Raw genomic sequence first — 26,731 nt, 5'->3', positions numbered from 1 at the left:
CAGTAATATTCCATATATATTGAGTAATTGCTAAACTCAAGCACAGGTAGAAATTCCATCTGTACAAAAGGGATAAATTTATACCAAGAGAAGATGCCATATCATTCTCACTTCTGCCCCTATTTTAGGAGTGTGGTCCATGATGTTGTGAAGAGTCGGACACAACTTAGCGACACAAACAACAACAAAATAAACATAGAAACAGGTTGTAAGAAGAGATACAGCTATCCCATTAGAATTTCTTAGCACCTCAGAGAAAGAGATACATCTTTCTGGATCTGTTTTTTTTTTTTCCCTAATTTGGGGTTTTAGACTTAAGAAATGCATGATCTCTGTAGGCTATACATTTGACTGACAGATAGAAATCATATGTCTATTCCACTTTCCTTTGCAAGCTTAAAGTAACATATGTTGGAGAATCCTCTTATTTTATCTTCATATTCACACTGCAAAAGAGAGTGCCAGGTTCAAGGTAACCCAGTGAACAATGGCTGGATAAAAGCTCTGTTTTGTTTTCCCAGTCCCATTTCTACATCTTAAATGTTACATCACAGTTGTTTTGTTGCTATCAAAACAGTTTAGAGTTACTGACAGGACTACCCAGGGTGAAAAAGGGATTTGGGGTCGTGGGTATCAGAAGGGTTTACTTTTTGCTTGCATAGTCCCACCTGTGGTACCATCTTAGTTTTGTCCCCTCTCTGTGGATAATTCTTTTTGTTTATATGCTAAAAAGGACATTATTATACGCACTACTGTATACAATGATATACACTATATCACTGTAAAATATGTAATTATTGTGTAGATTTCACATTTTTAATGTAGCGTGATCTCCACTTCAGTTAGCAAAAATTGTCTATTCCTTAAATATTTATTCCAACTTCATCTTTTCCTTCTTGGTTCTTGGTTCTTTATTTCTTTCAGTTTATGCTATGGTTTTTATTACGGTTTTGCTATGAAATTTTAGAATTGGAAGTTCACCAAGAGTTGAACCAAATAGCATGAGAAATATGTGTTTATTACATTCCAGTCTTACGGAATTATGAAAATAGCAAGAGCTGCTACTGTTACTACCTGCCTTTAGTAGGAGGAAGAAATCTTAACCCTTGCCTCCACACAAAGTTTGCTCAAACACCATTCCAAGATGACACTCTGCAAGAAAATAATATGAGCAATGAGGCTTGTTCCTTTGTTGCTATTTGTAAGCTTATAATTATAAAAATGTGACAGCATGTTTTGATTTTAAATGTGACAGCACATTTAATTTGATCCTCATGCTATGAAAACTCTTATGAAAACTATACCTTCTATTCCCTTTGGTTAGCATTTTACTTTCCTGTTTTCCTGTTCCTCCTGTATTTTCAACATTTCTGCTTGCTAAAATTCTTTTTAATTGGATCACATTGATTGACAATGCAGGTAGTCCTCAACTTACAACCACAATTGAGCCCAACATTTTTGATGCTATTAAGTGAGTTTTGACCCATTTCATGACCTTTCTTGCCACAGTTGTTAAGTGAATCACTGCAGTTGTTAGTAACACAGTTAAGTGAAATTAGCTTCCCTACTGACTTTGTCAGAAGGTTACAAAAGGTGATCACATGACCCTGGGACACGGCGACCGTCATAAATATGAATCAGTTGCCAAGCATCTGAATATTGATTGCATGACCATGGGGATACTGCAACAGTTGTAAGTGTGAAAAATGGCCATAATTCACTATTTTCAGTGCTGTTGCAACTTTGAACAGTCACTAAATAAACTCTAGTTGAGGACTACCTGTACTTTTAATAATTCATTTTCTTTAGATCTCATTTTTTCAACAAAGAAGATTGTTAAAGAAGTGAACTATGAAGAAATACCTGTTACTTGAAAAATATAGTTTAAAAGAAGAGTTAAAATAATACCAATTACAAATCAATGTGTAGTAGTCTAATTCTTATATGACCAACATGTGAATAGCTGTAGCCATGTCCTAATCTGCTCAGGTTGCATATTAAATATATTTGTCCATGGATGTTCTTCATCTCTGCACCATTTGGAAATTTTTAATCCACTAATACATGATGCATGGATAGATATAAAATTCATTTGCCACATCATGTGATGATACCTTAGGGGCCTTAAAAAAATTAAGCAGATTCAAGGAAAATGCACCTATCACATATACTTAAAGGTTGACAACTTTCTCAGGGTACATGCACCATCAAATATTCCAAATGTTTGGATCTGAATTGGGAAGGTCCAGATTCAAGTCCATTGTCAACCATGGAAATGTACTGATTAACTTCTCAGCCCAACCTACGATATGGAATTATGGCGTGAAATAAGATCCCTTCTAAGTCACCTCCTGCAGAAAACGTTGGAAATAAATCTAACAAATGTTAGATTTATGAAATTCTAGTCACTCTGGATATTATATTGGTTTAATTTGAAATTAATGTTGAGAACCTTCATTCTTGCAGATTATTGGACATCTTTCCAAGATATTTAAAACAGCTTTATTCAAACATCTCCCCTTCCAGCTCTATTATTGTTGATCATATTAGAAGAATTATGAATGGACTCCAAAACAGATAATTTGACCTTGCTTTTTCTTTCAAAATGCCCGAGAAAGATCCTAAGAACAGGATAATTTAAAATATTTGCACACTCAAAAACACACAGTGAGTATCAGAGGCACACTACTCATTGTCTCTCACTCAATAGTTCAGATCAAAAGACAAACCTCTGGTGGTGTGATGTACTCTCATCAAATCATGGGACTCTGTATGTTATCACAGCCAAGATAAAAGAAACTTAGCTTAAGGCAATCATTTGCAAATGCGATAAAGTAGGGAGTGGATCTTCTTATGGAAGCTATATGGAAATATTGAAAGAAACAAAAGAAATGTATGATGTGGAAACAAGTATACAAGTATTTTATTCTTGTAAAATACCTAACTTGTCTAATGTTTGTTAAAAATCCTTGCTGAAAGTAGGTATGAGGATTCTGAAAGGAAATTGTTCTCATAAGAGAAAGAGCAGATATCAGGTAGCAAAGGAAGACGATTTTAAATCCAAGGAGGACTGTAAGAAGGAGAAATCTTGAAAAGTGAGGTGATGCCTGGGAGCTAAAATGGCTAACTTGGACTTAGATGGCTCCAGTGGCTATTGAAGATGGATGTTGGTCACTAGCCAGGGAAAACATGGCTAGTGATCCTAAAATGCATTAAGCAGTGTCCGTGAGTGGTTCAAAGCATTTGAAGGCACAGTCCAAGGAAGAGTGCTGAAGGGGAAAAGGCTTGGCACAGTTTGTTATTTATTCATCACAGGAAGGTTTCAGTGGGGTTGAAAATGACGGGAAACACGATCAAAGGTTTTGCTTGTCTTAAGCACCAAGTAGATCAAGGCCAATATGAGTTACCGGAATGATCCAGAGAAGGTTGAAATTTTGCCACTGATATCTGTAATCCCCTTCTTAATGTTAGAATTTGGAAGAGTGGGCAGAGGTAGAATTAGAATAATGCATACATGTTGACCTTAGATCACACTCTACATACATATACTTACTTAGAGCTTACTACAGCTGAAAGTTGGAGTTCAGGAAAAAATACTTGCACTTTTGACATTCTGAAAGGAATGAAGAAATGGTTCCTGTCAGGAACTTGTGCATGGCGAACTTGGTTTTATGCTTGCAAATGAAGTAACACCTTTAATGCTTTGACTTAAAGGAGTGCGTTTACTGCCTTTTTATGTGTGGCAATTTGTGCTACCCTGTGTAACTTATTCCTCAATCAGTTTTGTCTGTTGTTTTTGTGTCTATTTCTGATTGGCCTACTTGCCTTAGTTTGGCTTTATAAATTTATCCCAGATTGTTCCTGCCTATTGTATTTGGTTTTTTGCTTATCTATATATTAATTGCTGGGTAACCATATATCAAGGTCATCTCAAACCGCAGCAAATTAGTTCAACTGCAAGATATCATGGTAGGCCACACAGAAACAAAGTACTTCCAAAGCATCTTAAGCCAACCCAAAGTTCCAACAATTAAAGAAGGCCGAAGAGGATTTATTTAAAATTTACAATGCAAGGATTATGAAAGCTACTAACAGGCAGAGGATTAGCAGCATGTGTCCCTGAATACCAGCAGGCTCTCGGGATTTATGGTGAAAATTCTTTAACTTGGCAATATAATAACACAAATATAACCACAAATTCAAGTGGGAAACTGTAGTCATTTCAGATCAAGCTGAATTCAAAAATACTAAAGATTTCCTATAAGCCTGGCATTCTGATGGATCAATCATTAATAGAGACATATTGCAGAAATAGAGAGTAGTTTACAAATTATTCCAAAAAGCAAAGACTTTTGGAAGATGTTTAAAACAAACATCATGAAGCACATTCTCTCTTATCACAAGCCCAGCAATCAATAGGGTGATAAGCATTAACCAACACAAAAAGTGGAAATAATCTACACTGAAACAATACAGCCAGCCAAACCAAGTGGATTGATCAGGAACAGGCACATAAACTACAAGAAGAACAAGCTGTCACCCATAAAAAGCCAGCAAACTCTACTTCCTTAGGCAATGACAGTGCTGCCTAGTTTGATTTTGAAACATTTGCAATCGGAGCTTAGTAAACACCAAGATCTCAGGATTTCAACCCTGAGCTACACATAAGTCCTTGATTTACAATCAAATTGAAACCAAAATTTATGTGCTAAGTGAGACAGTTGTTAAGTGAATTTTGCCCCATGACCTTTCATGACATCATTGTTAAGTGAATCACTGCAATTGTGAAATTATTAGCACGGTTCTTAAGTGAAGGTGGCTTTCCCATTGACTTTGCTTGTCAGAAGGTCACAAAAGGTGATCAGATGACCCCAAGACACTGCAATCATCATAAATTTGAGTCAGTTGCCAAGCGTCTGAATTTTGATCATGTGACCATGGGGATGCTGCAACAGTCATAAGAATGACAAATGGTCAATTTTTCAGTGCCATTGTAACTTTGAACAGTCACTAAACAAATGGTTGTAAGTTGAGGACTACGTCTATTAAAAATGGTACATGCTGGTTCTAAGAGCAGCCCTGAGTTAATCATTAAGCCTGTGTTTAGGGCACCAATGGAAGAGAGGCAATGAAGAGGTTTTTTTTCCCTAGCTTCCTATAACTCTTTCACTTGCCATACTTAATTTCAGTAATTCTTTCTGTAATTGTCCTGATCTGTTATATTCAGTGGTGGGATTCAAATATGTGAACAACCAGTTCTCTGTGTGGATACCGCTTCCAGAAGTCTATTCTGGGCCTGGGCAACACAAAGTTAGCTACCAATTCTGCCGAAGTAGTGTGAACTGGCTGAATCCCTCCACTGGTTATATTCCACATTAACATGTATTGTTTAAAATGTTTTATTTGGCCAGGAGAGTGACTTAAGTTTAAAAGTTTGGTTTGAAGGTGTCACATTTGTTTTCTTCTCGTGTGTGAGAGTTTTGCTTCATCATTGTATAACTCTAATCTAGCACTAACTTACTAGAAGTTAATATTTCTTGCAGATATTTCAATGCACCTTTGCTATTTGTCATGTCATTGTTTGTAATCTGTCTATGTGATCTTGCAGCAGCTAACTAGGTGATCCATTGGTTCTTCAGCTTTTTTGCAGAGACAGCATTTGCTCCCTATTACTATCTTCTCAGTTTTGGCTTTGTGTGCATCTATTCTTAAGGCATGTCTTAGGCATCCAGATTCGGCCCTTTTGTCTCTTTCTTCAACTTTCCTGCTCTGAGTATTGCTAGGGCTTTTTGTTATCTGCTTTGCCTGCTACTTTTTATGTACTGGCCATGTAATACTTCGTCTTGCCATGTCTCTTTTCTGTTCTTCTTGGTCTTTTTTATAGGCCAGTTCGATCTCTGTAGTACTCAATAAGCCATCATACTTGTTTCACTGCATCTTCCTCACTGTTATTTAGATATCTTTCTAATGCCCTTTTTCTTCTACAACTGTGTAGTGCACTTGTAACATTCCAGCCCACCTATTTTCCATGGTAAGTAGAGTTTGTCAATATTGCTGTGTGGATGAAGGGTATGATTTATTGTCATTGTTTTTCTTATCTTCCTAACAAAGACTTTTAGTTTTGCTTGAGTCCTATCCATTATTCCAGATATGGGAATTCGATACTGTGTATCTAATGACTGGAATTGTCCAGATGCTAATTGCCTTGATGGTGTTTCCTCCAGTGAGTTTGGACTCTCCTGAAGATTAGAAGTCTAATCTTCTTGACTTCAGTGAGTTGATGTTGTCAGCTTGAAGGATATCCATCTTCATAGTGATCATCTTCATCCAGACTTTTGGTTATTTCCATAGGACATTTTGATTTCTTCAGTTTTCTCTATATTTCCACTGTTTATGGTAAACATGGTATATTTGTCCAGTGCAAACTTCATTGCAATAACTTGGTATTGGGAAGCATCCAAGCTGGCCAGAAGGATGGCTCAAACAAAGAGTTAACCTGGAGTCACTGCACAACTACCAAAGGGCTAGGACTAACCTCCTCCCCAAGTTCCTTGGAGTCGTATCTATTTCTTCCCAAGAGAAGACTGCCCCAGTCTGGAGGTTCCTGTATTATAGGCAGAATATAATAAAGTAGTTAGCTTCTGAACATGTGGATTTGGTTGTTCACATCTGACACTTGCCTGTATATATAAATAGTGCTGAATAGAGATTCTATTTTAGATAGTGTTTTTCCATACAGCTTCAGATTGTCCATATAAAGTAGTTAGGATAGCCTGGCAGATATTTTTAATCTTTGATAGCCATGGTCTGACTTGTTCAGTATTGCTGACAGAGGAATCAGTGCAATTACAAACAGTATGAGAGTGAGTCTCCTTGAAAGATGCCTCTCTTGATATTAATCTCTCCCAATCTATCACCATTGATCAACAACTATGTATTCCTTTGTGCCATTGATCTTTGCATGAAACTGTTGATGTTTCTACTGACTCCTGTTATTTTTAGGCATGTGATGATCAAATAACGTGCCAGGGAATTAAATGCCTTCTTGTACTCAACCAACTTACCTTCAAGTTAGTCTTCCTTCTTTTGCAGTTTTCTAAAATCATCTTGTCAATTTGTTTCTCTACTATTTGGGCAGTTTCCTTTCTGCTCAAGTGCAAAATTTGTTTTCAACTAGATACTGTTGAACTGTATCAACTACCTCACCAATTAGCAATTTGAACGTTGTTGGTAAGCCAGTGATTGGCTTGTAATTACTTGATGCTCCTCCTTTTACTGTATCATTATGAGGTAGATTTTGGCAGATGTTAACCAATCTTCAATTTCTCCTCCTTGTAGTATGTTGTTAAACTGCTTGGCAACGAGTGGCTATAGACCAGTCAGATGTTTCAACCAAAAACTATTCAATTCATGTTCACCTGGTGCAGACCAATTCTTGATCTTCCTTGCCTTTTTCTCTACTACTTCTGCTGTAATAATAATAATAATAATAATAATAATAATAATAATAATGAAGTTGGAAGGGACCTTGGAGGTCATCAAGTCCAACCCCCTGCTCACACAGGTAACCCTATATCATTTCTGACAAATGGTTGTCCAGTTTCTTCTTAAAAACTTCCAGTGTTGGAGCATTCACCGCTTCTGGAGACAGGTTGTTCCACTGGTTAATTGTTCTAAATGTCAGAAAGTTTCTCCTTAGTTCTAGGTTGCTTCTTTCTTTGGTTAGTTTCCATTCACTGCTTCTTGTCCTGCCTTCAGGTGCTTTGGAAAATAGCTTGACTCCCTCTTCTTTGTGGCAGCCCCTGAAATATTGGAACACTGCTATCATGAAATCAAGTTCTTTGATTTCAACTTCTTTTTATTCTTATCCTCTTCCTTTATCAAAGCTGTATTCTTGCTGTATTTCTTTCAGTTGTCCCATTGCTGCACCCAGAACTGCACTATTTCTTCTTTGTCAAGTGCCGACTTGTTCACTGCAGTCTCTCCATTCATTATTTGGTAGAAAAGTTTCTAATTTGACTGAAATCAGAGATTTGGGCTTTTAATGTGAAATTCAAATATCGTTATCTGCTGACCTTCTTGGCTATACTGTTATTTGCTGCTTTATTATTTCCAGTGCTTCCTTAATCTTTCTTGTTTCTAGGTGATATTTTTTGATTGGCTATTCTTTGATTCTTCAGCTTATTTTTTATCTATTCTAGTTTGCTTGCATTTGATCTTATCATATTGATTTTATGTTCCAGCCTGATCATTCATTTTGGGGTGCACTTTTAGCTTTTTTTCTTTGATGATTTTGTATCCCAGATATTCAGTTATAACTGCAGCTATGCTTCTGATTTGTTTCTTGCTGGGAGCTTATTGTTTTTATTATTATGGATTGATTTCACAATACTCATTCAAACATTTGTGTATTAGTAAATTGACTTCTTCTTTCTTTCCTTCTTCCAGACTGAACAAGCTAGATTTACATTATTTAATTTATTTTCCAATTCCAGTAATTGGCTTCAGTCTAGTCCCTTCAAATCTGTGATCACTCCAGTTTATAGATTCCCTAACTGGTCATACATTTCTATAATGAAATTTAAAATCAGGTTGTCATTAATTCTATATTATTGCCAATGTAGATTCTTGAAAATAAAGATTTATTGAAAAAATATTGTGATTGAAAAGCCAGTCTTTCTGATGCTGGAAAAAGTAATTTCATATACCTAACTACATATTTTGCAATTTTTCACTATAATAAGAGAATAAGAGTTGGAAAGGTCCTTGGAGTCTTCTAGTCCAACCCTCTTTTTAGGCAAGAAATCCTATACTCTTTCAGACAAATGGTAGTCCAATCTCTTCTTAAAAACTTGGAACACCCACAACTTCTGGAGGCAAATTATTCCACTGATCAATTGTTCTAACTTTCAGGAAATTTCTCCTTAGTTCTAGGATGCTTGTCTCCTTGATTAGTTTCCATCCGTTGCTTTTTGTCCTGCTTTCAGGTGCTTTGAAGAATAGGTTGACTCCCTCCTCTTTGTGGCAACCCTTTAGATACTGGGAGACTGCTATCATTTCACACCTAGTCCTTCTTTTTGTTAAGCTAGACATACCCAATTCCAGCATCTGTTCTTTATATGTTTTAGCCTCCAGTCCCCTAATCATCTTTGCTGCTGTTCTCTGTACTCTTTCAAGAGTCTCAACATCTTTTTTACATATTTTAATTTTTGTGTCAGATTCCAAGAAACTATAATAGTTAGGACGCCTTCTTTCCCTCTATTTGTCCTTTTTTCCATCTGTCTGTGCCTTCCTTTGCCCATTCAGATATCTGGTAACCCATCTAGAAATTTCATGAGGTTACCAAATATATGATTTCAGCATTGTCACTTTGAATCTTGCTATTTTTGCTATAGTTATTGTTGGTCAACATAGTAGTCATGATATATACTGCTAACCCCTGATATAGTACACTGTGTAATACCCCAGTCAGTGGGAATCAGAAGGCATCATCTCCCTCATCTGATTGGTTATTTTTTTCTCTTGAATATTAGGAATGGAAGAATCATCTGGATTTCTGTAATATTTACTGAATTTCAGAAATGTCCATTTTTTTCTGTTTTATTGTTAATTTGCAATATTTTTTTAAAAAGTTCCTATAACTATAATATGAATATGCTCCTGTCACTTCACATTAGTGTGATACAGAGTGATTATACATTTGTTGAACAAAAGCCACTGTGAAGTATTTGACTGAGCTGCCTGATCCCTGGAACAGTTTTTCATTATATATATATATATATATATATATATATATATATATATATATATATATATATATATATATATATAATGTTTTCAAAAAAATTTGTTTTCTGGAGTACAGGAAAGAATGAAAGCATGCATGAACATACACATGGTAAACTGTAATTATTAAAATATGGCCAGTTTATCCAAAGCAGAAGTTATACAAATGCATAATGGATTAATCAACTTCTGATTTGATAAAAAAAAATATATGTGCCACACAGACTGCAGAGCTAGAGTAGCAATATGGAAAGGAATGGGGATGATGATATACATTAAGTGTCTCTTGTTTCTGTTCCAGGTTCCAGTTCATCCAATTCAGCGGGTTTGCCTCCCCCACTTCCGCCAGCTATTCATGCCACACAGTCTACGGATTTATCACCACCCTTGCTTCCTCCCCCTCCTCCAGGTTTCCGTCCATCAACACAAACTCCTGTTCTCCCCCCAAGGAGGAATATCCCATCCAGATCTGATTTCAGGTACATAATAGTAAATTATAATCCTTCTTCCATATTTTCTTTCTTCTTAAAAAGTGAGAAGAACCTCTGTTCTTCTCTTCCTTGAAACATCTTCTCTATGTGCTCATAGAGAAGCCCATAAGTTTTGGTATTCATCACAGGGAGTTGCAATAAATAGCTGCAATAAGCTATGTACAGCAAAAAGCTATGGTTGTTTCATAAAGATTTCTTAATTAAGCAATACTTCACTAGGTTCACCCAACATGCTGAGCCATAAATAATGGTTTATAAAGCCACAACATGCTAAATTACATTATATATGAACTATTGTCATGTGACAATAAAAAGCTATGTTGGGGAGAGGTTATGCAAAACCACCATGATAGATAGATGGATGGATGGATGGATGGATAGATAGATAGATAGATAGATAGATAGATAGATAGATAGATAGATAGATAGATTATAAATATATGTATCTATTTACCATGTTTATTATTTTTCTAAATATTTCAAAGTGACAAAAATCTAACACTCTTTCTTCCTATTTTCTAATGACAACAACCCTGTGAGGTGGGTTGGCTGACAGAATGCCACTGGTCCAAAGTCACCCAGCTAGCTTTTATGTTAAGGCACAACTAGAAATCATGGTTTCCTGGTTTCATATTGTCCTGTTTATGTATAAAATGTAGGGCTGAGGACTGGATGGGACTTGTTTTAGTGTGGCTACTACGGCAGGTAGAATTGTACTAAGCATATTTTTTTCAAGCATGGAAATAATGTGGAGAATATTCCTTGTTCAATTTCTACAAGTGGAAGTGTTAAAATCAGGAGAGCCCTTCCTAGAAAAAGAGTTATATTCTATTATTAAAAACATAAAAACAGACTGCAGAAATTTTAACTAAACCTTTTCCAATAAACTATAAAACAGAATGGACTTTCACTTAAAAAAGAAAATATATTTCAATCAATTTCCTTTTTTTCTTAACAAATTCACTTTTGCTATTTTGTAGAGGACAAGAAAATGAAGAAAATTATGATGATGTTGGATTTGGTTCAGAAGGTAAGAAAACCTATTATCGTGGACAGAGAACAAATAAGAAGCATGTGTGGAATCTATAACAAATCAGTAATAAGACAGGAATCTGGATTCAAATATATTGACAATCAAACTCTATAAGCCAACTTCAATGTTTGAGTATCAAATACAAAAAATGTGCTATCTTAATACACTGGCTTCCCCATCCTAGAATGTCCTGACATGTGTGCTATTTTATTGGTTTCCTTGCACATGACCTATCCATTTAGAGATAATGGAGGAGGATCTACAAGGTCCATCCTCTACTTCAAGGTCTCTTGTGGCTAAGCCTCTTTTCATATAGATTGAAAGCCGGATCTCCTCTCCGCCCAATAAACATCATCAGAAAGCAGACTGAGTAGGCATGTAGATTGCCTAAATCTAGGCTTTTGCATTACAGTGGGGTCCAAAACACATTTTTCAAAGGATTTCTGAAGCATGCAGAGTCTTGTTATGATAAACTATAGTGTAATTAAAGATGGGGATTTACAGATTAAGTACAAGGATTAAAATATGCAATTCATACAAGTCATGCTACATTGAAGCATTCATGTTATATAATGAGCTAATATTTGATTTAGATGAAGGTTGCTGTCTGCATAGAACTGTTGTGGCATATATAAAGAATACAAGGAATATAATAAAAATAGTGTCATAGAATTGTGTCACAAGTCCATCCCTCTGGGCCATGCATGGAACATCTCAGAGCAGGGCAAAACAGACACAGAATTTGCATTACATCATTGCTTTTATATGTGCCTCCCCTCCCCCACTCCCTTCCTTTCCACCCTGCTGTCCCCCAACCTCCCTATATACCACTAGCTAACAAGGGCTACCCATGAGTTGGTATTTTGATTGCTAAACTGCAAAATAATGCAATTGTTTTGCCTTTTTATCCATTAGATAATGGAAATGCAGATGAAGTAAGTATTATCCTTCGTAATCTACAAATGTATATAACCTTAGGCTTTCTTTGTAGTCATTCTCCCTACTAGCTCCCATAAAACAATAATTATTTATTGTATTCGTACCTTGCCTTTTATTCTTTGAAAACTCACAAACGTTTTTTATAGGAAGCTACTCTAAGAATGATCATTCTTAGAAACAAAATGGTGGATTAGACCATGCAGATAATCAAGGATGCACTCTATGAACTCAATTTACTAGTTTTCATAGACTTACTGAGATGCTGCTAGCCAATGTGACAGACAACAGATTTGTGTAGGAGATGACCAGGCTGAGCTGAAAGGAGGGACTGATGCATCATCAGTCATGAATCCCTGTGAGCCCACAAGAGATCTAAGTCCATCCCACCTTTAATTCTTTCTATTCTTAATTTCACGAATTTTCTTTAACTGTTGTAGCCCAGATTTTTGTACAGAGCTTAAGCTTACTATAAATGTTTACACTCATTTGAACTGCCTGAATCTCCCAATTTCCCTGGCTCTTGACAGTATGCCATGTTAAAGAAGGGCTAACTAGACTCCCAAACCTTTTCTGATTCAGTAATGAAACAGTCTACTCAAGAACCAGGGAATAAAAGATGCTGAGTAGGAATGCTTCCTCTGGTACTCATAATTGGCATAAGAAGAGATGGAAGTCTTCTGCTACCATTCTTCCAGTCCCATAAGCAATGTTTCTCCACCTTGTCAAGTTTAAGATGGGTGGAATTCAAAGCCCAGAATTTCCCAGCCATCCTTCCCAAGGTTGAGAAACACTGCCATAGATTGATCACTCTGTGAAAACAGAGGACTGGCCCTAAAGGAATGTCATGAGGCCTCTTCTCATCCCTCTACTTCTCTTGCCATGGGGGATGGTGAAGAGGCATCTCCTTCTTTCCCTTCTGTCTTGGGAGGAAAAAAAAAAGGAAGAATTCACTTCTTTAGCCAAACCAGCCATGACAGCTGGAGAGCTGTTCCCCGCATCATGTGTGTATATATCCCCTATCCAGTCCAATTTGAGTATGGGAAGGTGCAGCTGATAAAAGTGTCCACAGATTGACTACAGGAGTGCCTGCTGAGCAGCCATTTCCATCCCACTTCCCTTGCCACCATGAAGATTCTCCCACCAGGGCACACTCAAGGGCACACTCAAAGAAGCAAACATTCCCCAGACTTAAATAAGGAAAGATCAGGGGTAGAGTGTAGCATGTTGGAAACTGCAGTAAAACTTGCAGGCCTCATTCACAGAATGTCATAGAATCCACAAGTGCCTTTGAATGTTTTAAATCTCTTTTCTCAGGGCTTTTTACACTTGGGATTTAACTGCCATTTATGAAATAAGCAACTAATTCCCTCCTCTGCTTTATGTATTTATGTATGTATGCTTTAATTATGTATGTCTACCTGCAGGTGCTTTCTTCCCTCTCCACAATTTCTGACACTCATCAGGGAAGGGACATGGGGAAATTGTTTAGACACCACTCTGGGGAAGAAGCAGGTCTTCCTGATGACCAGAGAATTGGCTCCCATAGACATTTTTCCCCTTCTCTGATTGTCCTATTATTATGGTTTGGCAAGAAACAAGAAAAGATGACTTGGAGGCGTAATAGGAGAGCCCAGACTCTCCTGGTACCAGAAGGCAAATGGCCCTGAAAACCAGTGGCAGGGAATTGGGGCACCTTCAGGTGGTCTGTCAGAGCAGACTAGGCTCCTGAGCATATCTTTACCTCAAAACAATGCTCTCCAGACAGGCCAGATAGCACACCTTGTGCCAGATGAAGCTAGAAAATATCATTTTATACCTGTTTCAGCTTGCCTTGTTGATATGTCAGGAATTGGTTGAATATAACATCATCCACATCCTCTAAATCAGTGGTTCTCAACCTGTGGGTCGGGACCCCATTTGGGGTCGATCAACCATTTCACAGGGGTTGTCAAACAACGCAGTCCACCATTTTTTCCCCTTTTCCTTAGCTGCGGTACTCCCTTTTATTCTATTGGCTTTGGAAAGCCAATAGAATAGAATCTCTTGAATAGAGTCTAATTCTAATGGCTTTCAAAAGCCAATAGGAATTGTCCAGGCTGTCTCTGCCCTGCTGAGCCCGCCAAAAGTCCCATTCTGCAAACGGTGCTGCACCAGTTGAGTAGTCCTCGACTTACGACCGGTTGAGTAGTCCTCGACTTACGACCAGTTGGGGGGTCGCGGCATTAAAAAGGTTGAGAACCACTGCTCTAAATCCATTTGCTGAGGTATTTCTAGCCCATAGTTATCAGGCTACAGAGGAGGGAGGAGGGGAGGGGAGGGAAGAGGGAAGAGAGAGAAAGAGAAAGAGAAGGTTAAAGGGGATTTGAACCTGGGTTTCTCTTGTACACATCTATTATCTCAAACACTCTACTGGCTCTAATCCTGTTTTTGGGTTAAAACCATTTTCCTGAGATAGATTGATTCACTAGTTCCCTGCTTTGCTGTAGGAAGCTGCATATGTTTTAACCTAGAGGGTTTCAATCAAGCCGAATCCATATATAAAATTAAGGTTTAAAACACACCAAGAGTGTGTTTTGTGTGTGTGTGTGTGTGTGTGTGTGTGTGTTTATGTGTGTGTATGCATGGTTTTCACTATTCTTATTTTTCACCAATAATTAAAACTTTTTTCCTTTTCATAAAATCAGAACAGTGATGGAGAAATGTATGAAGATATAAATGAGATGAGGTATGAACAAACATATAGAGTGGGCCTCTGATCATATTACAATAATTGCAGCTGTTATTAAATAATGACCACAATTAAAAGTTGTATGCAAAAAGATCCAAAATAAAATATAAAGCTCCACTTGAGGCATTCTAGGCATGAATTCTGGTGACCAATGTCCAATATAGCCTGATCATCCATGACTTTTCTTTTCCTGCACATTTTAGAGGTTTGTGCTCTGACCATGAGTAAGTTCATTTGCTTTTAGCTGTGACAATATTTCTTGAATTACAAAAGGCTGGAAAAAATTACATTGTGAATTGGCAAAATTTGACCATTCATTGTTCATTTTCAGGTTGCACCACTATTGTTTACCTTTTTTTAAAAAAAATCAGAAGATCTGAAAACTGATCCATTGCATCAGGTGAAGATTTTCTGACCTATCCAAGCAGACTAATTTCTCCTGGTCAGAATCTGAACTTTTGTTTTGTAAGAGGGTTAGGTCAGGTAGGATCTTCCATTTATATGTGGAGGAGTGTGATGGTATGTGGGAATGACCTTGGGAGATAGAAGGAAGACTTGCAGCCTGGGCAATGATCTGATAAGAGGTCATTTGCTCTGCAAATGGGGGAAAAAACCTGACAAAAGGAACCCTCTCTAGTTTTCTGGAAACTAAAAGGACAGGAAAATACTAAGTCTTGCAAGATAGTTGTTAGCCCTTGGAGATACCCCAGAAAAGAACCACAACCAGGAGCATCAACACTATTTTTAATGTAAAGTTACATTAAACAGAATATTTCAAAATTCTTCCTTCCTCTCTTTTTGTTAAGCCTTCCTTTCTGAGGGTTTAGCAACAGATTTAAAGCCAACTGGAGAAATTGGCATTTTTATCTTTGAAATTTGATAGCATAATCAGAATATATTTTGGGACAACCCAAAAGCAGTTAGGCCTTGGGATTTGGCTGATTATAAAACAGATTGTTACTCAGTTTATTGATCTTTCCAGTAAAAATAAGGTTGTTTACAGGAAACGTTGGTATAAAATCCCCTATTTAAAATATCAAAATAGCAGATGTAGTAAGCAGTAACAAGATTTATTATCTCCAGTAAGTTGGTAGTCAATATCTCCCCTCACCCCAAGCACATACTTCCCATTTTAATGGACATTTTGGAAAACTCTTTCCACTGATGGAATTTTTTTTTGTTTTCTAAAATGCCCCTCAGGTATGTTGATTTGAGGAAAGAGAGATGGTACATATCATCTGATTCCAGAGATCTTGCTAAGTCTCCCACTTTCTTCAAAACTGTGAGCTGCACCTCAAAGAGAACCACAACATTAAAAAATACCCTTTGGGGGCAACTTATCTTTACAGCTGAATAGTGTATTAAGTCTCCTTCTTTTTCTGCAGATTTACACCACAAGAAGATGATAAAAAGAAAGAGAAGGAAGAAAAGAAAAAATCTGATCAAAAGAAAGAACAAAAGGATAAGGATAAAAAGGAGCAAGAACTCAGAAAGAAATTCAAGGTAAAACGTCTTTCAAGAAGGTCATGCAAAGAACAGGAATAAATATATACATTTATCAACCAGTGGAATAGCTTGTTTCCAGGAGTTGTGGATGCTCCATCACTGGAGGTTTTCAAAAATAGATTGGACAACCATTTGACTCGGATGGTACAATGTCTCCTGCCTTGGGCAGGGGGTTGGATTAGAAGACCTCCAAGGATCCTTCCAGCCATTAATACTATATTCTGGGTTTTTAAAGTTGCTAAAATAACCCCTTGGCATTTTTACTTAACAGCAAAAGCTAATATTTTAATGCCTGCTTAATCAATTGAGTTAACCAAATTTATAGCAATAGCATTTAGATTTATATACCGCTCCATAGTATTTTACAGCATTTTGAGCAGTTTACAGTGTCAGCATATTGTCTCCAACAATCTGGGTCCCCATTTTACCAATTTTGGAAGAATGGGAGGTTGAGTCAACTTTGAGCTGGTCAGGATCGAACTCCAGACTGTGAGCAGAGTTAGCCTGCAATACTGCATTCTAATCACTGAGCTACCAGGGCTCAGCAGATATTGATAGAGCAATTCATTATAAACTATAAATAAGCAAAACATGCAAGCAGCCAACAGAGAATATCTGGAATTTTGAGATCTTATTGTGTGTTTTCATAAAATGGCTATCTTCTGGTGAAGTTGCCATGGTAGATGGATTCAGTCACAAAAATTCTAATTATCATAATATCATTTGATGAAGTTGATCTTCACTACAACCTCCAGCTTTCCAAGATGCTCTCTATAAACTCTGTTGACATTTGCTCCTTTTCCACAAAAAAGCACTATATGTCTTTATATCAAAAGACATTATATCAATGTATTTTAAGAGGTCTTTTAGTTACAGTTATTCCCCAACTCCAGAATTAATATTTTGTAATTGATATCACAAGTTATCTAGCAGAAATTGCCATTTCATTTGTTCTTTTGATTTTTGATCCCAGATATTAATTAGTTTATTAACTAATTAAACTTAATTAATTTAATTTAAGTAGTTTAAATAAGTTAAACTTAACTACCGGTAGCAAATTTTCTTTATTATTTATACCTTTGATAAATAACAAAACCAGCTTATTCAATAAAAAAGTAGATAATAGTCATAGCCCACTGAATCAAATGCTGGACCTTTTTGTCTTTATTATTTTATTGAAAAAAAAAACAGCATAGCCATGTGAAGACACTGCATTGTCACAGTCATTCTAGGAAGTGCTGCGGATCAATCTCTGAACAGAATCTTAAACTTCTGTAAGCATGTCAGGTGTTTTTGCTGAAACTCCTCTCCCTCCCCTGCAAATATCCTTGTCATCTCATGCATTTTCAAAAGTGAACTGAGTGATCCTCCACCCCATTCCAAGCAAGGAGGAAAGAACACCACCCAGATTTTGTTCCCACTTGAGTTTTTTCCTCAGCTGGCAAAAAAATCCCTTGATTCAGAGGACACAGCCAAGTGAGGTTATCGAAGCAGAAGAACATTTAAGCTTCTTCTTGCAGCTTTACTACAGGCAATGGAGACTGCATAAAGCTTATGGGGTGGAAGGGTTTCATTCTCATAAAACACGTGTTTTAGTATTATTTTGAATATTATCTTTCAAGCTATGTTTTGGTTTTTTCCTTCTCTAACTCTCTGAGTACTAAAACTAACCATGTATCTTCATCTTTTATGTAGCTAGAAGGTCCCATTGAAGTTGTTCACCAGGCACGAGCTTCTACAGACTTTAAAGGAGGAAAGTATGATCTGTCATTCAAGCAAGGAGATCTAATTGAAATACTCCGCATCACAGACAATCCAGAAGGGAAATGGTTAGGAAGATTAAAAGGCTCCTGTGGGTATACTATAATTTGTGGAAATTAAGAGAATTTATGCTAACATACCGATTAAAGAACCTGAATCTTCACTAGGATATAGTTCTTGGGTCTTTGCATTTGCTTCTTTATGTGTTACATTTATTTATTTGTTAAATTTATATGGCCATCAGTCTCACACATGGTGAATCTGGGCGGTGTACAATAAAACCAACAATTAAAACTTATTGCAAAACCAATTAAACACTTAAATACTTAAACATAAATAAGAACAAATCTTATCAAAATCAGAATGTTATACATTGTGTAGTCAAGGCATAGGCCTCCTGCTGCCTTATGAAAATAAATCCACACACATTTTGAGGCCCTTCTGAAGGCCATAAGGGTTGGGGCCAACCTCAACTCAAAGAACGAGTGCCATGGCAGAAACAGTTCACCTTCCGTAACTGAGAGAACCGAAACATGCCTCTCCAGCCAAATCTTTGCTGTTCTCTTCTGCCATATCATTGCTGTTCTTGTTCACCCCACTTTTCAGAATTGTGAGAAATTCTAATGGTGATATAATTATAAACATTTGACTTTTGTTGGTGGTGACTTTTGTTGGTGGATAGCTTTATTCACCCAACTTAGACATGGACTATAACCACTCAGAAGGAACAAATGCATACACTGGCTCACATAGACAGGAAGGTTACCCCCAAATCCTTCCCTTTCTCTTCAAGTAGGAAATGGCTTGCCCCTCTAAAAACAAACAGGGTGAAACATCTACCCTTCCCCCTCAGATTTAAGCTAGAATTTGCACATATCACATATTGGTAAAGGCACTGTTTCAAAAGTTCTTTATACTTTATAGAAATAGGAAGATGTTAACCAAGAACTGTATTCTTTATTTATATTGATGTGCATGTTTATGTTTACTTTAATATTTATTATATTTATACAATCATAGTTATTATGTGTTGGATGCTTCTTGGAATCTTAGATCACAGAACCATCATAGTCTGAGATCTTCAAACTTTTTAAATGGGAAATTCTGTTATAGCGCTCTTAGCAATATTACTAGCATTGTATTTTTTTACTTCCTTCACCATGTGAGCACCAATTTTTGCTTTTTTTATATAATAAAGACTTGTGATATTAATCTAACTCTCAAAGGAGGGATCCCTTTGTCTTACACTCCTTGTACTATAGGTGTACGTAGACATGCTACAGAATTAATTTTATTTTTATCAGCTTTTGTTTTTTCAAGCCAGTGTAATGCATAGATTGTGGGCTACCTTCATATCTCACATGCTGGACTTAAGAGGAGCTATTATGCTAACACTTGGTATTCATAAAATTGTACCTGGACTGTCTGGCTTCAGAACACATATGAAAGGTTACATAATGGAAAAATATTGTGCACAATGTTTATAGAAAATTAATATAGGAAGGAAAAAAATTCTAATTCAATTTTTCCTGTGACAAACTTGATTTCCATGTACTATGTCTTATTTTAATTTTGTATCGAGAAAACATAAACTACAGTATCCTGGTACTGTTCAAAATTAGATTTATAAACTCACTGAGAACAATCTGCAAAACAGGGCAATTATTTTTCTAATTCAAGTAATATATTCTGCATCTGTTGAATTAATGGGATACTGCACTACCTCTTTGTTCTATACAATACATTTTGCATGATGATTTTTCAGTTCATATATATATATATATATATATATATATATATATATATATATATATATGTATATATATATACCGAAACAACCATGTCACCAAATGATATTTGTTGTAGATGGCTACATTAAAACTACCATGGTGGCAATTGACTATGATACATTAAAAAGGAAGCCACGGCCTCCCATGCACGTTCTGTCAAAGCACCCAGACAGTGATCAAGAAGTGTATGATGACGTTGGAGACCAGGATAGTATCAGCAGGTATGTCATAGATTTGTGAATAAAGTGATGAACACCATGTCCAACCCCTAAATACAATCATCAATTCTAGAGTAATGTGCAGTCCAGCCTTTTATGCTAATTCATCTTTCCACATTTTTAGACACTCTCCAACCTGTTTTTTCCCTGGAGGACTATAACAACAACTGTACAGATGCCACTAAATATTACTTTTCAAAACAATACATATTTTAATTCCAAAAGGGTAATAAATGAGAAGCTGACATGCTGTAACACTGCTGTAAAGCATGTTTTAGCCTTTGAATCCAGATTGTTGCACAGCCTTAGCTTACTTTAAGAAAACATTATGTTAAATCTGACCAAGTCAATAAAACAGCCATTGGCTAGGTTTGCATAGCACACTGGCTAGAATGTGACCAGCTTTGTGCCAATAAACTATAGAAAAATACATGGATCAGTTAAGCATCTGTAAGCATCTTGTACAAGTAAAACTTTTCTGTATAGAACACAGCACCCTTGTATCAACCCATGGCAGGTTCTTGAAATTCCTAAGACGACTATTAGTCCAGAAAATATTGTCATTTTTCTCAAGAAACAGTTATAGAGATTAGCGACAATATGAAAAGAATTGCTGAGAGTGATTGATCATTAACATGACTATGCATGCATGTGAAAATATATCTTTCTTTTGCATTCAACATTTTGTTTTGCTTTATTTTTATGTGCAAAGTGGAAGTCAGAGTGCCATGGGAGGTAAGTTCTCATTTTATTAATGTCTTGAAATAATAATTATCCCCAGCATTGCATGGTTCTTTTGTGATGTTCTTTTTAACAATGGAAACTAGAACTGATCCATGTGAAGCATAATCTGTATTTCCAACAATGCCTCTGAGCCCCACATAGATCCTAGAGGCATTCTTGGAAAATAAAATGGTGGATAGGCTATTGTGCAAGGCTTTGTTTATCTTTAGGTATGTGAGGAGATTGTGATTGAGCAAACAACTTTTATTGTCCCCAAAAGATTGGAAACCCTTCAGTTACAATGTTTGTCATCCATTCCAGCATGACTAAGCATGTGTTTAAATGTTAGGCAAATCAATGATTTGCTTAATAATGACTGATGGAATTAACCCCAAATGTCTGAATTCACACAAGATTCTCAGCTATAAACAATGGATTACCAGTTAACTGGAGTAGTTTAGAATGGGAGTGGCTCCATCTTAAGAAAGTAAACTCAAAATAAGATGATCTCATAATAACATTTCAGCAGTTATACTTCAGAGTAAAATGGTAGCTCATGTTTATAATAATTAGAAAATAACTTGTTTAAGCAAGAAAAAAATAGTCAATTTATACATTAATGCTCTTTTTACTAAAATGTTTAGCAAATCAAAACTTCTTTCTCTGACTTCTACTCACTGAACACCAAGCAAAGTCAGAAAAGTTTGCCCTGTGCTAAATGTTCACCTTTATTCTTTAAACAATGAGCATGAAAACTTAATGAAGAGAAGGACAAGGGGTGACATGATAGCAATGTTCCAATATCTCAGGGGTTACCACAGAGAAGAGGGAGTCAAGCTACTCTCCAAGGCACTTGAAGGCAAGACAAGAAGCAATGGATGGAAATTAACCAAAGAGGAAGCAACCTAGAACTAAGGAGAAATTTCCTGACAGTTAAAACAATTAATCAGTGGAACAATCTGCCTCCAGAAGCTGTGAATGCTCCAACACTGGGAGTTTTTAAGAGACTGGACAGCCATTTGTCTGAAATGGTATAGGGTTTCCTGCCTGAGCAGGGGGTTGGACTAGATGACATCCAAGATCCCTTCCAACTTTTATTATTATTACTATTATTATTATTATTATTATTATTATTTACACTTTAACTTTTTTAACAATAGCTGCAAATGGAGAGAGATGATAATTACTGAATCTATGAGCTATATTATTCATTTGATCAGGTTCTTCCTAGATACTGTAATTATTCAGTATGACTTAATCCAGTAGTAAATCCATCCAAGACATTCCATTGCAGAAGGGAGAACCAAGGATGTGCTAATTCTTAATGGGCAACAAGATATCAGCTTAGATTTCATTCTCTTAAAGGAGGGATATTCTTTTCTGAGTGGGAATGATGTGATCTGTACTCCAACATGTGTGGAAAGCCCCAGGTTAGGCAAGGCTGAAACTGAAGATTTCTTCTGTGAACTAGAATATCTGTTCATTTTAAGTTTGAACTCAGTAAGATTTACTTCTGAGTAGAACTGTATTGGATGCATGGTAAATAACCTTAAATGTAGTAGGGTATATGTATTTATATTTTAACTGTTCTGCTGTTATTCCTTATACTTATAAACTTCTCTTGTTGAAAATTTTCAAACTAAAAGGTGAATTGATTCATAAACTTCATTTCTCCCTATTTCTTCCCCATCCTGTTAAAATAGGGTTTCCGCCACCTCCACCAGATGACATTTATGACGGTGTGGATGATGATGAGGTTCCAATAAAGTAAGTATAAATTACCCACAAAGTGTTAGCTCAAGATACAAATGTGTTAGGAAATTAGCAAGTTACACACTGAGTGAATTTTGCAAGGTGTTGAAAATGAAATTATATACATGTTTAACCATAAATTGGTTTCTGAACTCAATAATATGAATATTTCCTTCACTAGGTCCCATGGAATTAATTGACATTTCCTCCTATTTATACAGGTTTAGAACTGGGCTACAGTCACAAGTCATATGTGATTCTCTCCTTTGTTATTATTACTGTTGTTGTTGTTGTTGTTATCTTAGCCCATTTCATGCATTATAGAGCAACTAATCCCAATGTACCTTCATATGGACACTCAAGAACATTATTTATGTTTCCAAATATATCTTAGTTGATACACACATTATGTTGAGATGTACATTTTAAATGTTCCAGGCATTTATATTTCATATGGAAAATTATGGTGTATATTACTGTTAATGCTAATGCTACCCATAGCAAACTTAATTAAGGTATGCTAGCCATATTACTAAACACATGTATTCAGATGCATTTGTGTGCATGCACAATAGGCACTCTTCATAAGATTATGGTAGGAAATATATTTGCAACCTATTGATTTACCTCTGGGCACAACTGTCTAAAGTATTAACTTCAAATAAATGTTTTTCAAACTCACCAACTTAAAGATTGTATAGATTTCAACACATTTCCATATATCTTGAAATTGTGAAGTTGAAAGACACAGCTCTAAATAATCTGCAAGTGGCTCCCTGAATGCATATTTCAACTACTCATTTAAATCACTAGGCCAAAGTACTTGCTAATTTTTTTTTTTTATTTTATCTGCTATGTAATAATTGTGTGCATACTTCAAAGATCTGTGTCACAGGATGAAGAGAAGAGTGACACCTGGTCCAAGGGGCTTTTGAAGATTTTAAAGGGAAAAGATTACCAAAAGAAAAGTATGCGAGAGACAGCACCCAAAGTCAGTGTGACAGAAGATGAAAAATCCTTGTAAGAGACTGCTGTGAAAAGTAACACACACACAGCTCACTAAAGCTAATAACATGGATTCATTGATTTGCGCTCTACTAACCACTTCTCACAGCAGCCTAATCAGCCACAAATCAAATATGCATGAGATAACTCAAGCTATGGAAATACCACTTGACTATAAAAAGCTGGGCCCTATTCTGTCTGTGACTTGACATCTTTTAGCTGTTATGGTTGAATGTTAGGAGACATGGTTTTACTATGAAGCAAGGAGAGATGGCTTCTACCGAGAGTAGATTCAATGTACCAATCTGTGTTGCAGAATGAGGACCAGGCAGACCTGATCTACTGGAACCAAAAGTATTGCCTTTCAATAGCTCCAATTCACATTAGCTAAGTTTGCCAAGGAAAACATGCTGGTGGAGTGTGACTCCTAGTGGAACAGTGTGGATTTCATAAGATCTTTACTGCTAAATAGGAAGCACTTATCAGCATGCTCCTACTTTAATTATATTGCTTTAATAGCAACAGCAACAATAATATGTTGCGTTTATATAAAGTTCTTCAAATTATTTCAGGCCAAGATATTTATTTCACAGTGGTATAATAGCTTTAGAAATAGAAGCCCAATTATAGCCAAGAAACAAAGCCAAGAACAGTTCGTGTGTGAAATAGGTAGAGGTTCTTGCTATTAGAATATTTATAGATTGTGTTATTTAATTATTTAAAGCAAGGATAAATATTTTATGGCTCTCTTGATGTTGAAGCTACCAACCTTAGTCTACAGGTTCAATGACAAAATTCAAGATATTTATAATCCGAAGACCTTCGTGTTTAGCCAGATATGATTTAAAGCTGGGATAATATCAATCCTTCCATTTCACATTATTAATTAAGGTTGTTTCTAAATTTATTTCTAGAAGAACGCCTTTAGCAAAAGAAACAGGGAAGGGTAAGTCATTGGATGAAATTGTTTGTGAGTGAGTTGAATTAGAACTACTATATCTGAAATACAGAAATCTGGACAATCTGAAGTTGGCAGCAAAGAGATCTAAAAACATTGTAGCCTTTTGCTGCCATCTCATGGTTGTGGCTTTTTACTGCCTGAATACAATATTTTCAATGTAGTATTTCTCAAACTTGGCAACTTTAAGATCTGTGAACTTTATCTCCCAGAATTCCTCAGCCAGTTATATTTGAGAAACACTGGTTTAATTTGTATTAATCATTGATATTTTCTTGTATGCAAAAACCTATGGTCCTTTTTCTTCTTCCACCTGTTATCCAGCTATTGGTTAACATATTGTATTTCCTTCCATCATCTCAGAAGCTTTCCATTAAACAACAGACAGAGAAGAGTCATTTTGCTTCTAGCACAGCGGTTCTCAACCTGTGGGTCGTGACCCTTTCACAGGAGTTGCCTAAGACCATCGGAAAACACATATTTCCAATGGTCTTAGGAACCGAGACACCATTCCGCATCTGTTTCCGCATGGCCTCCTCCGCCATTTGCAGAGAGAGAGAGAGAGAGAGAGAGAGAGGCACTTTCGCTTCCCTTCTCTCTCTCTCTCTCTCAGGCGGACTTACCTCCTGCAGGGCTCCTGATTGGCTCTGCGCCCAGGTGCCCCACCCCCTGGGAGAAGCGCGGCCAGGGCCTCGTGGCCTTGGAGCTGCCCGGGGAAGCCCCGGGATCCCTGCTGGGAGCGGCATCACTGGAGGTTCTGCTGAGCAGGCCAGCCCTCCCACAAGCCGCGGCCCAAGGGAAACCAGCTCCTGTGATCCCCAGCCAGCCCGACCATTGGACCCACTGGCCAGGAAGGTGTGCCGGAGTCCAGGCTGCCAGGAAGGAAGAAGGAGATTCAGCAAAGGTAGGAGAGGAGAGCCGCCTCCTGGGGCCCAGTGCTGGTGGCAGCTTCCTTGCCATCCTCTTCCTCCTCCCCTTCTCCCTCCTACTGCCCCCAAGGCGGCTCGGGCAGACGCCGGGGCAAAAGAGGTGCTTGAGGGGGGAGCAGCCGGGCAGGCAGAGGGGCTGGCAGGGGCCACGTGGCACCAGCCTCCATCGTGGCTCCATCAGATGGGCGGAGGGTGAGGCCGGGCAGTGCGGAGTCCCAGCTGGGGCGGTGGTGGCAGTTTTCTTGCCCTTCTCCTCTCTTTCTTCCTCCTGCTGCCCCCAAGGCGGCTCAGGTGGGCGCCAGGAGGAAGAGGGTGCCTGGGGGGGAAGCAGTCGGGCTGGCAGAGAGGCTAATGGGCCATGCAGCACCAGCCCCCACCATGGCTCCATCAATGGATGGAGGACGAGGCTGAACAGTGCAGAGTCCCGGTGGGGGTGGCAGCTGGGCCGGGATCAGAGGGGACCCCCGACGATGCAGCAGTGGCCACCGCCGCCAGAGCCGCTGCCTCACTTCCTGCTCCCCCTCCCCACCCGTTTGGCTGAGGACACAGTAGAGGGCGGGCCGGGGGTGGTGGAGACCCCCGACAATGCTGCCGTAAGAGAGAGAGGAAAGAGAGAGAAACAGAGGAAAAGAGAGAGGAAAGAGAAAGAGAGGAAAGAGAAAAAGAGAGAGAGGAAAGAGAGAGAGAAAAAGAGAGAGGAATGGCACTTCTCCAACCAGGCTGGGCGGAGCTGGTGGAGCGTCCTTCCTGCCCCCCCTCCCCAGCCAGCTGGATGGGGGGTTGGGAGTCACCACAACATGACAAACTGTATTAAAGGGTCGCGGCATTAGGAAGGTTGAGAACCACTGTTCTAGCAGAAGCAGCAGAATACATTTCAACTCCACCCACCTTGCATCTATAATGGTCTCAGTCCTGACAGGCTTGCCTGGTATACATACAATAATAAAAACAAAAATGATGACATCAATAACATCTGCTTATATCATTATGCACAGAAGACCTTTCCTTAAAGGAAAAGTCTTCATCAGCACCATAACGATTATCTTAATGCTAGCAGGAAGAGAGAGGCCTACTCCATTGATTTCTCTGCCATTCATTCTAGTCTCATTCAG

At 37.6% G+C, this 26,731-nt stretch overlaps 1 protein-coding gene across 2 annotated transcripts in view; it reads left to right on the top strand.

Annotated features, from left to right (window-relative positions):
- FYB1 (FYN binding protein 1) overlaps positions 1–26,731 on the top strand; it is a 69,570-nt gene that overhangs the window by 23,193 nt on the left and 19,646 nt on the right. The window contains exons 3-13 of one of the 2 annotated variants that reach the window (XM_039347945.1): positions 10,088–10,265; positions 11,258–11,307; positions 12,226–12,245; positions 14,934–14,974; positions 16,363–16,480; positions 18,179–18,335; positions 20,111–20,255; positions 20,965–20,987; positions 22,679–22,742; positions 23,610–23,747; positions 24,647–24,678. In XM_039347945.1, the coding sequence (XP_039203879.1) occupies positions 10,088–10,265; positions 11,258–11,307; positions 12,226–12,245; positions 14,934–14,974; positions 16,363–16,480; positions 18,179–18,335; positions 20,111–20,255; positions 20,965–20,987; positions 22,679–22,742; positions 23,610–23,747; positions 24,647–24,678 (966 nt within the window). The remainder of the gene's footprint in view (positions 1–10,087; positions 10,266–11,257; positions 11,308–12,225; positions 12,246–14,933; positions 14,975–16,362; positions 16,481–18,178; positions 18,336–20,110; positions 20,256–20,964; positions 20,988–22,678; positions 22,743–23,609; positions 23,748–24,646; positions 24,679–26,731) is intronic. The other variant, XM_039347946.1, reaches the window with a different exon arrangement.

This window comes from Crotalus tigris, unplaced genomic scaffold (genome assembly GCF_016545835.1).
Source record: "Crotalus tigris isolate CLP2741 ecotype Arizona unplaced genomic scaffold, ASM1654583v1 scf7180000018103.2265978, whole genome shotgun sequence".
Classification (NCBI taxonomy): Eukaryota; Metazoa; Chordata; class Lepidosauria; order Squamata; family Viperidae; genus Crotalus; species Crotalus tigris.
Note: the sequence above shows the minus strand (reverse complement) of the source record. Positions and strands in the feature narration are given on the sequence as shown.